General features: G+C 35.6%; 1 protein-coding gene across 2 annotated transcripts in view; it reads left to right on the top strand.

The window, feature by feature from the left end:
- The window catches only part of LOC133554355 (protein-L-isoaspartate O-methyltransferase domain-containing protein 2-like), a 29373-nt gene extending 16690 nt beyond the window's left edge, over window positions 1–12683 (top strand). For both annotated transcript variants that reach the window (XM_061902977.1, XM_061902976.1), the window contains 5 exons: window positions 3468–3618; window positions 4694–4796; window positions 4868–5039; window positions 8219–8342; window positions 11933–12683. In XM_061902977.1, coding sequence (XP_061758961.1) covers window positions 3468–3618; window positions 4694–4796; window positions 4868–5039; window positions 8219–8342; window positions 11933–12432 — 1050 coding nt within the window. In that variant the 3' untranslated portion in view covers window positions 12433–12683. The remainder of the gene's footprint in view (window positions 1–3467; window positions 3619–4693; window positions 4797–4867; window positions 5040–8218; window positions 8343–11932) is intronic.
- The last annotated feature ends 4033 nt before the right edge of the window (window positions 12684–16716 follow it).

The following is a 16716-nucleotide window of genomic DNA, read 5'->3' as shown; positions in this document are numbered from 1 at the left end:
ACAGAGCTCCTGCCAACAGCAGCCACTACAGCAGCGCCATCTTGGAAACATCTTATCAACATTGATACTGTTATCAACAACAGTATCAATATTAGTTATAATTTCAGCATAGCAGTGATTAAAAATCCCTCATTGACATTATCATTAGACATTTATAAAAATAAAAATAAAACGATAGTGTCACAGTGGCTTACACTTGCATCGCATCTCATAAGCTTGACAACACTGTGTCCAATGTTTTCACAAAGATAAAATAAGTCATATTTTTGGTTTGTTTAATAGTTTAAAAAAAAATTACATTATTGCAATTAGTTGATAAAAATGTGTCCTTTTTAATTATAAAAGCTTTTTTAAAAAAAATCAACCACTCTGCTAGCATGTCAGCTGACTGGGGTAGATCCTGCTGAAATCCTATGTATTGAATGAATACAAAATCTTTTTGAGTCGGAAAAATATCGTTTTTGAATCGAGAATCGAAAAAATCGATATATTATGGAGTCGTTATTGAATCGAATCGTGGGACACCCAAAGATTCACAGCCCTAATATATATATATATATATATATATATATATATATATAAATATATATATATATATATATGTGTGTGTATATATATGTGTGTATATACATATATATATATATATATATATATATATATACAAAAAATGTCTTAATTAGATTAACCAGAGAATAGTGCTCGATACTGTGATAGAGCGCAAAATATGGATGTGTGGGGGGAAAAAAAATCACAAGAATACTTTATCTCTACAGAACTGTTTCATGAGTGGTTACCTCAGTCATCAGAAATCTCCTGATGATTGAGGGAACATATATATATATATATATATATATATATATATATATATATATATATATATATATATATATATATATATTCTGCGATTTAAAAAATGGATGTGCAAGTATAAAAACAATTTTCTTTGGTTAAAAAAATTATTCGCACATAAAATGAACATTTATTTTTTTAATAAAAAACACAATTTGCAAGTAAAACATTTTTTTTCTCCAATAAAAAAAACAATTTGCAAGTAAAACACTACTTTTTGCAAGTAAAAACATAACTCACAAGTAAAATAACAATTTTTTGCAAATATAAAAACTATTTTCTGCAATTAACAAAAGGATTTGCAAGTAAAAAAACAATTTTCTTCCGTTAACAAAATGATTAGGAAGTAAAACAACGATTCGCACGTAAAAAAAAACACTTTTTTTTTTTAATCAAAAAAACATTTTGCAAGTAAAAAAAACTAGACAATTTCTTCATGTTTAAACCTTTTGGCAGTAATATTCCACACTGCGTGATCCACACACCTGCACTCCGAGCACCTGTAATTCACCCTTTACAACCACAGGTGGTGCTGCTGAGTCCATTTAAGGCCATCAGAGCTACTAGTATTTGCGCATGGTGCCCTCTGCCAACAGTAACAAAGAAGAAGCAGGGTGGGGAGCGAATAGTGGACAGAATAGCATGGAAAAATTACAGGTTAACTTACAGGTTGAGCTTGTTTCCCCTCTCTTCTGCAGGGCGGAAAATTACTGATTAGAACGTAATGTTTTTTTTAATACCTGCACATAGTTGTTGGACTTCAAGAGTTTTGATGCTTACCGTTTTTTTTTGTTGCAGGAAATTGATTTGATTAATTGCTTTTTTAATTGAATTAAAAATACATTTTTCTTTTTTCAGACTTGTGAATCATTAAAAAATCTAAAATGTTTGTGTAGTTTTGGTAGTAATTTTAGTCCATAATCATTCAGTAAAATGGAAGGATCTTGGTGGGGCTTTGATACATTTTGTACCTTTTTAAAGATGCTAAGAGTACATCACGAAGTAAAATAATTTATCATATTGACAGATTTTTTTCATGAAGTATTTCAACTTCTGACACGCCCACTTGTAGGTCAATATTAAAGTATGTGTATTTCTGACACGCCCTGTTTCCATATGAGTTGGGAAATTGTGCTAGATGTAAATATAAACGGAATACAATGATTTGCAAATCCCTTTCAACCCATATTCAATTGAATGCACTACAAAGACAAGATATTTGATGTTCAAACTCATAAACTTTATTTTTTTTTTTGCAAATAATAATTAACTTAGAATTTCATGGCTGCAACACGTGCCAAAGTAGTTGGGAAAGGGCATGTTCACCACTGTGTTACATCACCTTTTCTTTTAACAACACTCAGTTAAACGTCTGGGAACTGAGGAAACTAATTGTTGAAGCTTTGAAAGTGGAATTCTTTCCCATTCTTGTTTTATGTAGAGCTGTCGTATTTTACGTTTCATAATGCGCCACACATTTTCGATGGGAGACAGGTCTGGACTGCAGGCGGGCCAGGAAAGAGCCCGCACTCTTTTTTTAACGAAGCCACGCTGTTGTAGCACTTGTCTTGCTGAAATAAGCAGGGGCGTCCATGATAACGTTGCTTGGATGACAACATATGTTGATCCAAAACCTGTATGGACCTTTCAGCATTAATGGTGCCTTCACAGATGTGTAAGTTACCCTTGCCTTGGGCACACATACACCCCCATACCATCACAGATGCTGGCTTTTAAACTTTGCGCCTACAACAATCCAGATGGTTATTTTCCTCTTTGTTTCTGGAGGACACCACGTTCACAGTTTCCAAATATAATTTGAAATGTGGACTCGTCAGACCACAGAACACTTTTCCACTTTGCATCAGTCCATCTTAAATGAGTTCGGGCCCAGCGAAGCCTGCGTCGTTCCTGGGTGTTGTTGATTAATGGGTTTGGCTTTGCATAGCAGAGTTTTAACTTGCACTTACAGATGTAGCGACCAACGATAATTACTGACAGTGGTTTATGAAGTGTTCCTGAGCCCATGTGGTGATATCTTTTACACACTGATGTCGGATTTTGATGCAGTACCGCCTGAGGGATCCATAGTCCGAAATATCATCGCTTATGTGCAGTGATTTCTACAGATTCTTTGAACCTTTTGATGATTTTATGGACCGTAGATGGTAAAATCCCTAAATTCCTTGCAGTAGCTCGTTGAGAAATGTTGTTCTAAAACTGTTCGACAATTTGCTTACAAAGTGGTGACCCTCACCCCATCCTTGTTTGTGAATGACTTAGCATTTCACGGAAGCTGCTTTTATACCCAATCATGTCACCCACCTGTTCCCAATTAGCCTGCACACCTGTGGGATGTTTCATATAAGTGTTTGATGAGCATTCCTCAACAAAGTTAATGATTATTTGTTTATCAGTTTGAACATCATATATCTTGTCTTTGTAGTGCATTCAATTGAATATGGGTTGAAAATTATTTGCAAATGATTGTTTTCCGTTTATATTTACGTCCAACACTCATATGGAAACGGGGTTTGCACATCAATATACTTCTGACACGCCCACATGCTGACGAGCAACAGGAAGTAGTTGGCTGAAGTGTGTTGTGTTGCTGCTAGGACTTGGCATGGCGACATGGAAACATTCACCTGTCAGCTCCATGCATCTACTCCGAAGTCATGGAGGCTTTGGACCTCCGCCCTCGGCTCTCCTTCCTCAACCTGGGCAGTGGGACCGGCTACCTTAGCACCATGGTGGGCCTCATCCTGGGTAGGTGGTCCATTACACAGTGCACTGCTTGTTTGCAACCAGCAGAGGCGCTGTTGCTTCATTCTAAAACACGTTTTGGTGTCAAGAAGAACTGGACTAAAGTCTCTGGCGTCAAGAAGTAGAGGACTAAAGTATGTGGTGTAAAGAATAAGATGTGGACTAAAGTGAGAAGAAGAAGTGGACTAAAGTTATAAGAAGTGGACTAAAGTTAGAAGTGAACTAAAATCAGAAGAAGTGGACTAAAGTTAGAAGTGGACTAAAGTTAAAATAATAACTGGACTAAAGTTAGAAGAAGATCTGGACTAAAGTTAGAAGAAGTGGACTAAAGTTTGTGGTGTAAAGACGAAGAAGTGAACTAAAGTTTGAAAAAGAAGTGGACTAAAGTTATATTAAGAAGTGGACTAAAGTTAGAAGAAGTGAACTAAAATCAGAAGTGGACTAAAGTTAGAAGAAGTGGACTAAAGTTAGAAGAAGAAGTGGATTAAAGTTAGAAGAAATGGACTAAAGTTAAAAGAATAACTGGACTAAAGTTAGAAGAAGTGGACTAAGGTTAAAAGAATAACTGGACTAAAGTTAGAAGATCTGGACTAAAGTTAGAAGAAGTGGACTAAAGTTAAAAGAATAACTGGACTAAAGTTAGAATAAGAAGTGGACTAAAGTTAGAAGATGAAGTGGACTAAAGTTAAAAGAAGTGGACTAAAGTTAGAAGTGGACTAAAGTTGGAATAAGAAGTGGACATAAGTTAGCAGAAGTGGACTAAAGTTGAGAAGTGAAGCTTCATCTTCACTCCAGTTTAAGTCTGTGTGTAAACACCAAGGGAAGTTTTTATGAAAACATCATCAGTTGGTAAATGTCCTCCTTAGTGGACATTAAGTTGACTTGAGTGTCATTATGAAAATGACAATGAAGGAATTGATTAATTGCTTGATTGATTGATTGATTGACAGCAGTTTCCCGGCCGGCCTGTGATGACCAAGTCTGCCTAGCAACAGTGGTGTAGAAGAAGAAAGTGACTTGTAGTGCACATGAAGGAAGGTGATTAGGAACAAATCCCTAAAGTTGAGAATTGTTCCAGGACCGTTCGGAGTGAACCACGGAGTGGAATTACACGCTGACGTCATCGACTACGCCTACCAGAAGCTGCACTCCTTCATCACCACCAGCGACACCTTTGACAAGTGAGGAGCGCCACCTTCTGTCTCTTCACAGCAGCTACACCATCCACTCGATCACGTGTCCGGGTGCGCAGGTTTGAGTTCTGCGAGCCATCCTTCGTGTTGGGCAACTGCCTGGAGATCCCCCCTGAGAGCCGTCAGTACGACCGGGTGTACTGCGGGGCGGGCGTGCAGAAGGACCACGAGGACTACATGAAGAACCTGATCAAGGTGGGCGGCGTCCTGGTCATGCCTCTGGAGGAAAAGGTTTGTGACAAACTGGAACACTTACACACCTAAAAACATGTTTATTATTAACGGTCCGCAATGGACTTGGGCTGTCTTTAAATTGAAGTGGAGTGGTAATTGTGTTTCATGAAGCAGTAAGTTGAATGATGCGGACACGTTTGTTACTGCCTTGGAGACTTTGTATGTGTATGCAACGATAATTATTTGATACTTGTTTGTATCGACACGTCAACTTTTATTGTTCAATGATTATTACCTATGTCTAGCTTGTGTGCTTATCTGTTGTGTAGCTGCCAGTTCATAGTAGCCTATACCCTAGCATGTTTACTCGTAGTAAATTACTTTAGCAAAACAGAAGAAATGGTGTGTTTATTGGAGGACATTTAGATGTCTGCCAGCTTTGTACAAGTAAACACGCTGCAGGACTGCTTGTATCGCACATGATATCACACACAAGTAAACACGCTGCAGGACTGCTTGTATCGCACATGATATCGCACACAAGTAAACACGCTGCAGGACTGCTTGTATCAAACATGATATCACACACAAGTAAACACTCTGCAGGACTGATTGTTTCGCACATTATATCAAAGACAAGTAAATATTGTAGGACTGATTGTATCGCACATGATATCACACACAAGTAAATATTGTAGGACTGGTTGTATCGCACATGATCTCACACACAAGTAAACACGCTGAAGGACTGCTGTATCGAACATGGCATCACGCACAAGTAAACACGCTGCAGGACTGCTTGTATCAAACATGATATCACACTGAAGTAAACATGCTGCAGGACTGCTTGTATCGCACACGATATCACACACACAAGTAAAAACCCTCTGCAGGACTGCTTGTATCGCACATGATATCACACACAAGTAAACACTCTGCAGGACTGTTTGTATCGCACATTATATTACACACAAGTGAACACTCTGCAGGACTGCTTGTATCGCACATTATGTTACACACAAGTAAACACTCTGCAGGACTGTTTGTATCTCACATTATGTTACACACAAGTAAGCACTCTGCAGGACTGCTTGTCTGGCACATATCACCCACAAGTAAATATTGTCGGACTGCTTGTATCGCACATGATTTTACCCACAAGTAAATATTGTGAGACTGATTGTATCGCACATGATCTCACACACAAGTAAACACTCGCAGGACTGTTTGTATCGCACATTCTATCACACACAAGTAAACATTCTGCAGGACTGCTCGTATTGCACATTATATCAAAGACAAGTAAATATTGTAGGACTGATTGTATCAAACATGATATCACACACATGTAAACACTGCAGGACTGATTGTATCGCACATGATATCACACACAAGTAAACACTCTGCAGGACTGATTGTTTCGCACATTATATCAAAGACAAGTAAATATTGTAGGACTGATTGTATCGCACATGATATCACACACAAGTAAATATTGTAGGACTGGTTGTATCGCACATGATCTCACACACAAGTAAACACGCTGAAGGACTGCTGTATCGAACATGGCATCACGCACAAGTAAACACGCTGCAGGACTGCTTGTATCAAACATGATATCACACTGAAGTAAACATGCTGCAGGACTGCTTGTATCGCACACGATATCACACACACAAGTAAAAACCCTCTGCAGGACTGCTTGTATCGCACATGATATCACACACAAGTAAACACTCTGCAGGACTGTTTGTATCGCACATTATATTACACACAAGTGAACACTCTGCAGGACTGCTTGTATCGCACATTATGTTACACACAAGTAAGCACTCTGCAGGACTGTTTGTATCTCACATTATGTTACACACAAGTAAGCACTCTGCAGGACTGTTTGTATCTCACATTATGTTACACACAAGTAAGCACTCTGCAGGACTGCTTGTCTGGCACATATCACCCACAAGTAAATATTGTCGGACTGCTTGTATCGCACATGATTTTACCCACAAGTAAATATTGTAAGACTGATTGTATCGCACATGATCTCACACACAAGTAAACACTCGCAGGACTGTTTGTATCGCACATTCTATCACACACAAGTAAACATTCTGCAGGACTGCTCGTATTGCACATTATATCAAAGACAAGTAAATATTGTAGGACTGATTGTATCAAACATGATATCACACACATGTAAACACTGCAGGACTGATTGTATCGCACATGATCTCACACACAAGTAAACACTCGCAGGATTGCATGTATCGCACATGATATCACACACAAGTAAAAACCCTCTGGAGGACTGCTTTTATCGCAGATGATATCACACACAAGTAAACACTCTGCAGGACTGTTTGTATCGCACATTATACTACACACAAGTAAATATTGTAGGACTGATTGTATCGCACATGATCTCACACACAAGTAAACTTTTTGCAGGACTGTTTGTATTGCCCATGATATCACACACAAGTAAATATTGCAGGACTGCTTGTATCACACATTATATCAAAGACAAGTAAATATTGTAGGACTGCTTGTATCGCACATTATATCACACACAAGTAAACTTTTTGCAGGACTGTTTGTATTGCCCATGATATCACACACAAGTAAATATTGCAGGACTGCTTGTATTGCACATGATATCACACACAAAAAAACACGTGGTATGACTTCTTGTATCGCACGTAATATCACACACAAGTAAAAACCCTCTGCAGGACTGCTTGTATCGCACATGATCTCACACAAGTAAATATTGCAGGACTGCTTGTATCGCACATGATATCACACACAAAAAAACACGTGGTAGGAATTCTTGTATCGCACGTAATATCACACACGAGTAAAAACCCTCTGCAGGACTGCTTGTATCGCACATGATCTCACACAAGTAAATAATGCAGGACTGCTTGTATCGCACATGATATCACACACAAAAAAACACGTGGTAGGACTTCTTGTATCGCACGTAATATCACACACAAGTAAAAACCCTCTGCAGGACTGCATGTATCGCACATGATCTCACACACAAGTAAATATTGCAGCACTGCTTGTATCGCACATGATATCAGACACAAAGAAACATGCGGTATATTTGACATTTCACATTTTACTATTGTTTTTTGCTGATACTGGACTGATATCCCATAGCGGTATCAAGGAGTAGATACAAGAATGCTGAATAAAACATGGATGCATGCTGTGTGTGTGTGCAGCTGACCAAGATCACCCGCACGGGACCCAACAGCTGGGAGACCAACAAGATCATCTCCGTGTCCTTCGCTCCGCTGGTGCTGCCCAAACGCAACATGGACGCCAGAACCAAAGCTGTTCCCCTACGTGAGTCACACTTCCTATGGCCTTTAACTGTGCTATCATCACAGATCCTCACTGTCCAGGTTTGTATCGATGCTAACATTCAACAGCTCTGGCTTTTTGTATCCTCCTACAGTGTGAAGTGTAGCATGTTGAGCTAGTCCTCCAGTGATAATAGTACTTGTGAGAAACAGTTTATTAGGTGCCGTGGATGACGCGACTAGTGAGAAAATGTATGAATTGTTGGATCAGACAGTACGTGGTCGTGTACAGTGAAAGATAAATATATCATCTCTAATAATACTAATAAAAATATGTTATCTCTTCATATTAATAATAAAAATATCTCATCTATAATAATATTTAATCTCTAATATTAAATATATAATCTCTAATAATAAAAATATATCATCCGTAATAACAATATATTTATATGGTAATAAAATGTCTCTAATATCAATAATAAAATATATTATCTAATACTAATAATACAAATATGTCACCTATAATTATAATAATAATAATGTAATTAATATTTCATCTCTAATATTAGAAATATATAATCTGTAATAATTAAACAAATACAGCATCTGTAATACTAACAAATATATATCTATATAAATATATAATAAAAATATTTATGTAATAATACAAATATGTCACCTGTAATAATAATAATAATGTTGTCCCTTATATTAATAATATATCATCTCTAATAATGATAAAACATATAATTTCTAATAATAAAAAATGTCATTCATAATATTAATAAAAATATATCTTTAATAATAATAATAATGATAAATATATGTTGTCTCTTATGATATATAATCTGTAATATTCATAATACAAACATATAATCTAATAATAATACAAATATATCCTCTAAGAATAAAAAGTTGTCATCTGTAATATTAATAAAAATATATAATAATAAAAATGTTGTCTCCAATAATATATAATCTCTAATATTAATAAACATGTATAAAATATCATCTCATCATAATATATAACCTAAAAATATGAATAATTCAAATATATCATCTCTAATAATAATACAAATATATAATTTAATATTAATAATAAAATGTGTCCTCTATAATAATAAAAATATGCTGTCTCTAATATTAATAATATATAATCTCTAATAATTATACAAATAAATCATCTGTAATAACAATAAAAATATGTATCTAATATTAAAATATTATAAATATATGATCTAATATTAACACAATCATGTCACCCATAATAACTTAAATGTTGTCTCTAATACTAATATATCATCTATGATAATAATATATAATCTCTAACAATAATAACCACAAAATATATAATTTCTAATAAAAAATTAATTTCTAATATTGATCAAAATATGTCTTTAATAAAAATAAAACATGTTGTCTCTAATAATACATGATCTCTAATATTGATAATACAAATATATATATATAATCTAATAGTAAAATATAACATCTAATATTGATAAATATGTAATCTATAATATTAAAAATGTTGTCTCTAATATATAATAATACAAATATATCCTATCTAATAATAAAAAAATGGTCATCTCTAATAATATAGTAGTAGTCCAATATATATTAATAAAAATGTTGTCTCTAATAATATATAATCTCTAATATTAATAAACATATATAATCTCTTAAAATAATATCATCTAATAATAATATATAACCTCCAATATTATAATAAAAAATACATAATCTCTAATAATACAAATATATAATCTAATATTTCTAATAAGAATATGTCATCTATAAAAATAAAAATGTTCTGTCTAAAATTAATAATATATTATCTCTAATAATAATACAAATATATAATCTGTAATAACAAGAAAAAAATATTTAGGCTAACAAAATATGTATCATAGATGATCTCATAATAACACAAATATGTCACTCATGTTGTTTCTAATACCAATAATATATCATCTATGATATTAATAATATATAATCTCTAACACTAACAAAATATAATTTCTAATAAAAAAAACATTTTTAAAAATAATTAAAAATATATTTAATAAGAAAATATGTTGTCTCTAATAATAATATATAATCTTTAATATTAATAATAAACTCCGGCGAGGTACCGCCGCCCGGTGGCCGTACTCTCCCTTAGAGATAGGGTGAGAAGCTCTCAAAGTAAAGCCGCTGCTCCTTCACATGGAGAGAAGCCAGATGAGGTGGTTCGGGCATCTGGTCAGGATGCCACCCGAACGCCTTCCTAGGAAGATGTTTAGGGTATGTCCAACCGGTAGGAGGCCACGGGGAAGACCCAGGACACGTTGGGAAGACTATGTCTCCCAGCTGGCCTGGGAACGCCTCGGGATCCCCTGGGAGGAGCTGGACGAAGTGGCTGGGGAGAGGGAAGTCTCGGCTTCCCTGCTTAGGCTGCTGACCCCGTGACACAAACTCGGATAAACTGAAGAAGATGGATGACTTAATAATACAAGTATATAATCTAATAATAATAAAAATATGTAATCTACAATTATAAAAATGTTGTCTCTAATAATATATAATAAAAATATATCCTCTCTAATAATAAAAAGTTGTCATCTGTAATATTAATAAAAATATAATAAATGTTTCTCTAATAATATATCTCTAAAATTAATGAACATATATAATATCTAATAATATAAAATATGTAATATATAAAAATATGTTGTCTCCAATATCAATAATATATTATCTCTAATAATACTACGAATATAGAATCTGTAATAACAATAAAAATATACTTATGATAATCAAAATATGTATCTAATATTAATAATCCAAAAATATGATCCAACATTAATAACACAAATATGTCATCTATTGTAAAAATTAAAATGTTGTCTCTAATACTTATATCATCTATGATATTAATATATAATCTCTAAAAACAAAAATAATATAATTTCTAATAAAAATGTGTCATTTTTAATATTAATAATAATAATAACAAAACTATATCTATAATATATAATCTGTAATATTAATAATACAAATATATAATATAATAATACAAATATAACATTTATTAAAAACATGTAATCTATTCTAATAAAAATGTTGTCTCTAATATTAATAATATATCATATCTAACAATATTAAGAATATATCCTGTCTATGAACAAAACGTTGTCATCTCTAATATTAATAAAAATGTATAATAAAAATGTTGTCCCTAATAATATATAATCTCTAATATTAATAAACATATATAATCTCTAAAAATATAATCTAATAATATATAACCTTCAATATTAACACAAATATATAATCTCTAATAGTAATACAAATATACAATCTAATATTAATAATAAAATGTTATCTATAATAAAAATGTTAGCTCTAATATCACTAAAATACAATCTCTAATAATACAAATGTATTATCTCTAATATGTAGTCTCTAATAGTAATAATAAAAATATATTTCTAATATCAATAATGTAATATGTATATAATACAAATACCATGTCTAATATTAATAAAACATAATTGCTAATAATAAAAATATATCTTTAATATTAATAATAATGTCACTTCTGATGTTATTATTATTGATAATAATAATAATGTGTTTTGCTGGCAGCAAAGTACGAGGTGCGGACGCTGCAGGAGCTGGCTCGCTTCTCCATCCGCCACACGCTGCGAGCGAGCGCCGACGGAGACAAGCAGGCGCCGACGCGCGGCTCCTCCTTCAGCGTGGGCCGAGGCCTGGCGGTGGCCGGCCTGCACAAGTACGGCCCTCGCTTCAAGCGCCGCCGCGTCCACCGTCGCCGCTGCAACACCCTGGTCTTGGCCACGCGGCAGACGCCCGGCGCCATCGGCCCCGCCCCTCTGGACGGCAACAACAACCAGGGCGGCAGGACGGAGGACGAGGAGGACGCCCGGAGGGAGAGGAGGGGCGCCAGGAGGACCAACGCCAGACCCCGAGGAGCGGTGGCGGCGAAAGAGGAGGCGGAGGAGGAGAGAGAGACGGGTGAGCTCCTGCGCGTGCAGCCGCTGGTCAACGTGCTGAGGCAGAAGATTCTCTGCTTGCCGCTGCCAGAACCGCTCAAGAAGTTCCTCCTCTTCTACAGGAACAAGTGAACATTCCACACCATTCCACTGACCCATCATCTACTTGTCTGAATGTACAGAACCACCCCTTTTGTATAGAACATCCACTTACTACAGTGGGGATCAAAACTATCTAGTCAGCAAGTTCTCCCACAGAGCTCTGTCATTTTCATCATAGGTACACTTCAACTGTGACAGACAGAATGTGGAAAAAAAATTCACATTGTAGGAATTTTAAATAATTTATTTGTAAATTATGGTGTAAAATAAGTATTTGGTCAACCATTCAAAGCTCTCACTGATGGAAGGAGGTTTTGGCTCAAAATCTCACGATACATGGCCCCATTTATTCTTTCCTTAACACGGATCAATCGTCCTGTCCCCTTAGCAGAAAAACAGCCCCAACGTATGATGTTTCCACCCCCATGCTTCACAGTAGGTGTGGTGTTCTTGGGATGCAACTCAGTATTCTTCTTCCTCCAAACACGACGAGTTGAGTTTATACCAAAATGGATACATGGATGATACAGCAGAGGATTGAACTATGGATTGGGGCGGCATAGCTCGGTTGGTAGAGCGGCCGTGCCAACAACTTGAGGGTTCCAGGTTCTATTCCCGCTTCCGCCATCCTAGTCACTGCCGTTGTGTCCTTGGGCAAGACACTTTACCCACCTGCTCCCACACTGGTTTAAATGTAACTTAAATATTGGGTTTCACTATGTAAAGCGCTTTGAGTCACTAGAGAAAAGCGCTATATAAATATAATTGACTTCACAACTTTCACAGTATCATGTTAGACCCGCTCGACATCCATTGCTTTCGGTCCCCTAGGTTCTCATAGTCATCATTGTCACCGACGTCCCACTGGGTGTGAGTTTTCGTTTTCCTTGCCCTTATGTGGGCCTACCAAGGATGTCGTAGTGGTTTGTGCAGCCCTTTGAGACACTAGTGATTTAGGGCTATATAAATAAACATTGATTGATTAAGGATTGGGAGGATATCATGTGTTCAGATGAAACCAAAGTCAAACTTTTTGGTATAAACTCAACTCGTCGTGTTTGGAGGAATAAGAATACTGAGTTGCATCCCAAGAACACCATACCTACTGTGAAGCATGAGGGTGGAAACATCATGCTTTGGGACTATTTTCCTGCTAAGGGGACAGGACGATTGATCCGTGTTAAGGAAAGAATGAATGGGGCCATGTATCGTGAGATTTTGAGCCAAAACCTCCTTCCATCAGTGAGAGCTTTGAATGGTTGACCAAATACTTATTTTCCACCGTAATTTACAAATAAATTATTCAAAATTCCTACAATGTGAATTCCTGGATTTTTTTTCCACATCCTGTCTCTCACAGTTGAAGTGTACCTATGATGAAAATTATAGACCTCTGTCATCATTTTAAGTGGGAGAACTTGCACAATCGGTGGCTGACTAAATACTTTTTTGCCCCACTGTATAGTCTTGCTTCTTTTTCTAACAGGACGTTAATATCAATATTATTATTGGCTGGAATAAAGTGCAGAGTCCAAATGTCAACTTTTTCATTTTTGGACCACAATACTGAGAATTAATGCCGACCAAGCAGTAATGTTGTCTTAGAGTAGTTAACGTTCCATTAGAAAGTTCTGATTGGACGAGCAACTACACAGCATCAGGTGAGTTGATCACCTGATCAAGCCACCACATTGTGCAACAGCTAACAAATTTGATTCAACTGTGAAAATTCTTAGTGAAACACTGCAAGGTAAAACAATTTCAATTTCAATGTGTAATAAATTTGAACTCAATTTGAACCATTTTTTTTTATAAGATACATTTTTTTGGTAGCATGTTTTTATTTGTGTTGACTCAACTATAACAATCTTTATCAAATTGTTTTAATAAAATATTGTTTGGTTGCAAAGACAATTTTATGACTCAGCTTCAATCATTTACATTTTTTTTTATTAAATGCATTTTTTTTGCTTGCAAATCCATTTTTGTTCCAATTCAACTTCAATAATTTTTTTAATTGTTTTAATAAAATACATTTTCTTTTTCTTAGGACTCAAATCATTAAAAAAAAAGTGATATGTTTTCTGTTGCAATTTTTTTGTCACAACTTAAACTACAATTTTTTTTAAATAAAATTGTTTTAATAAAATGTTATAACTTAAACTTACATCTTTTTAATTTTAGTATAATAAAATTGGTTGCAAATAGCTTTCTGGTTTCAACTCAACTACAAAATTTTTTTTTTGAGAATTTTTTGAATAAAAAATGTTTTAGTTGCAAATACTTTTTGTTACGACTCAACTTCCATTATGTGGGCGGGGCTTCTTCTCAAAAATGTTAAAAGCCTCTTTATTGGTCAGTGTTGATCACTCTTTTTTGACATTTTTCCTCAAAAAGTGTTGAGCGGGAAAGTAGTCAGCAGACATGACCATATATGGTCACATTATTATGTATATAAACATGTATATGTATGTATATTCACATATATATACACATCTCTATATATACATATATATAAACATTTATATATATATATATACGTATGTATGTACATGTTAAATATGGGAATGTTAAATATAAATATTTATAAATACAAGCATGTTTTGTATACAAATATCAGTGTGTCAAGTATTTATAAATAAGAGGATGTGAAATGATGGACACAGTGATGAAGACTAAATGAAATTGCGCAGATTCACTTTATGATTATTCATTTTCCTTGCCAGCATACAAAACACATTTGAGGCGATGCCAAAAACCAAACAAGAGCATTAGTAAAGTGACACAAGTGAGTCGACGTGATTATGTCGTCATGTTTGCACAAGAAGAACGTTACAATGATCATTTCACATCCTACGGAATGTCAGTCGGCGTATTGAGGCGACGCGGCGCAAGTTGGGGAAAGAACCCGAACCATACTTGCCAACCCTCCCGGATTTTCCGAGAGACTCACAAAATTCAGCGCCTCTTCCGAAAACCTCCCGGGACAAATTTTCTCCGGAAAATCTCCCGAAATTCAGGTGGAGCTGGAGGCCACGCCCCCTCCAGCTCCATGCGGACCTGAGTGACGTGTATAAAGAGCGTGTCTGCCCAATGACATTATAACTGTAGGATGATCGAGGGCGAGTTCTTGGTTTCTTATGTGGGTTTATTGTTAGGCAGTTTCATTAATGTCCTCCCAGCGTGGTAAAACAACACACAACAACAGCAGTCCGTTTTTGTCTACCTAAAGCAGTCCGTCTGCCAAACGGCAATGTTGTGACCCTCTTAAACAGGACAATAATGCCATCTACTGTACATGCGTATGGTTGGAAAAACAAGGATGGACAATTCAACCCTTAACTCAACAATGAGTAGATTAGTGTTATGTCTGTGTAAATGTGTAAATAAATGAACACTGAAATTCAAGTATTTCTTTTATATATATATATATATATATATATATATATATGAAATACTTGACTTGGTGAATCTATGAATCTAGCGGTAAATATACTCCTCCCCTCTTAACCACGAAACCACGCCCCCAACCATGCCCCCCACCCCACCCTCCCGAAATCGGAGGTCTCAAGGTTGGCAAGTATGTGCGGAACAGAAAGGAAAGGTGAGTGACACACCTGATTGTGAGTCCGCAGCACATGTCAAACCCCTGGAAGCTGGACTGCAGCAGCACATGACTAGTTGGTCCTCTCCTGACCATGGCAGCTGTCAGCGGGTTTAAAGAGACAGACGTGACAGAAAGTCCGAGGTAGTACACTCAGCAGGAGGTGAAGGCCGTCTAATAACTTACCAAATCACCAACGACAAATCTTCCTTCTTTCGTTTGGAATTGCAGTCGTCCCAAATGTACAGCATATTCTGCACATCTAAATCAAGTGTTGAATTATGTCCTTGTATTAAAATACAGTATTTGTCTGATTTTTTTATCACTTAAATAAAGGTGAATATGCTAACACGGCAACAATCAAGTTGACCTACTTTACATCTTCTGTAGAATACACTCAAGGTTACTATATTATGTGAAAAGAGCATAAGGATGACAATATGGATGTTGTTTCATTTTCAAAGGACTATAATTATGTTTAAAACTTTTTTTTGGAGGTCCTAAAGAGTTTTATTATGCCCCAACTATGAAAACATCACGTTTAATAACAGTTCTACTTGACAAAAATGTGTTTTAATCATAGTTGCGACTGTCAAGTTGACTATGTTTTTACATGTGGTTTCAGCACATGTTAACTTAGAGGAAATACCCAGGATGTGATGAAGTATCTCCAGGGAGTAGATGTGTTATAGTGGCCGGGTGATGCTTAC

Source organism: Nerophis ophidion, linkage group LG06, assembly GCF_033978795.1.
Source record: "Nerophis ophidion isolate RoL-2023_Sa linkage group LG06, RoL_Noph_v1.0, whole genome shotgun sequence".
Taxonomy (NCBI): domain Eukaryota; kingdom Metazoa; phylum Chordata; class Actinopteri; order Syngnathiformes; family Syngnathidae; genus Nerophis; species Nerophis ophidion.
This window is presented reverse-complemented; position numbering and strand designations above follow the sequence as displayed.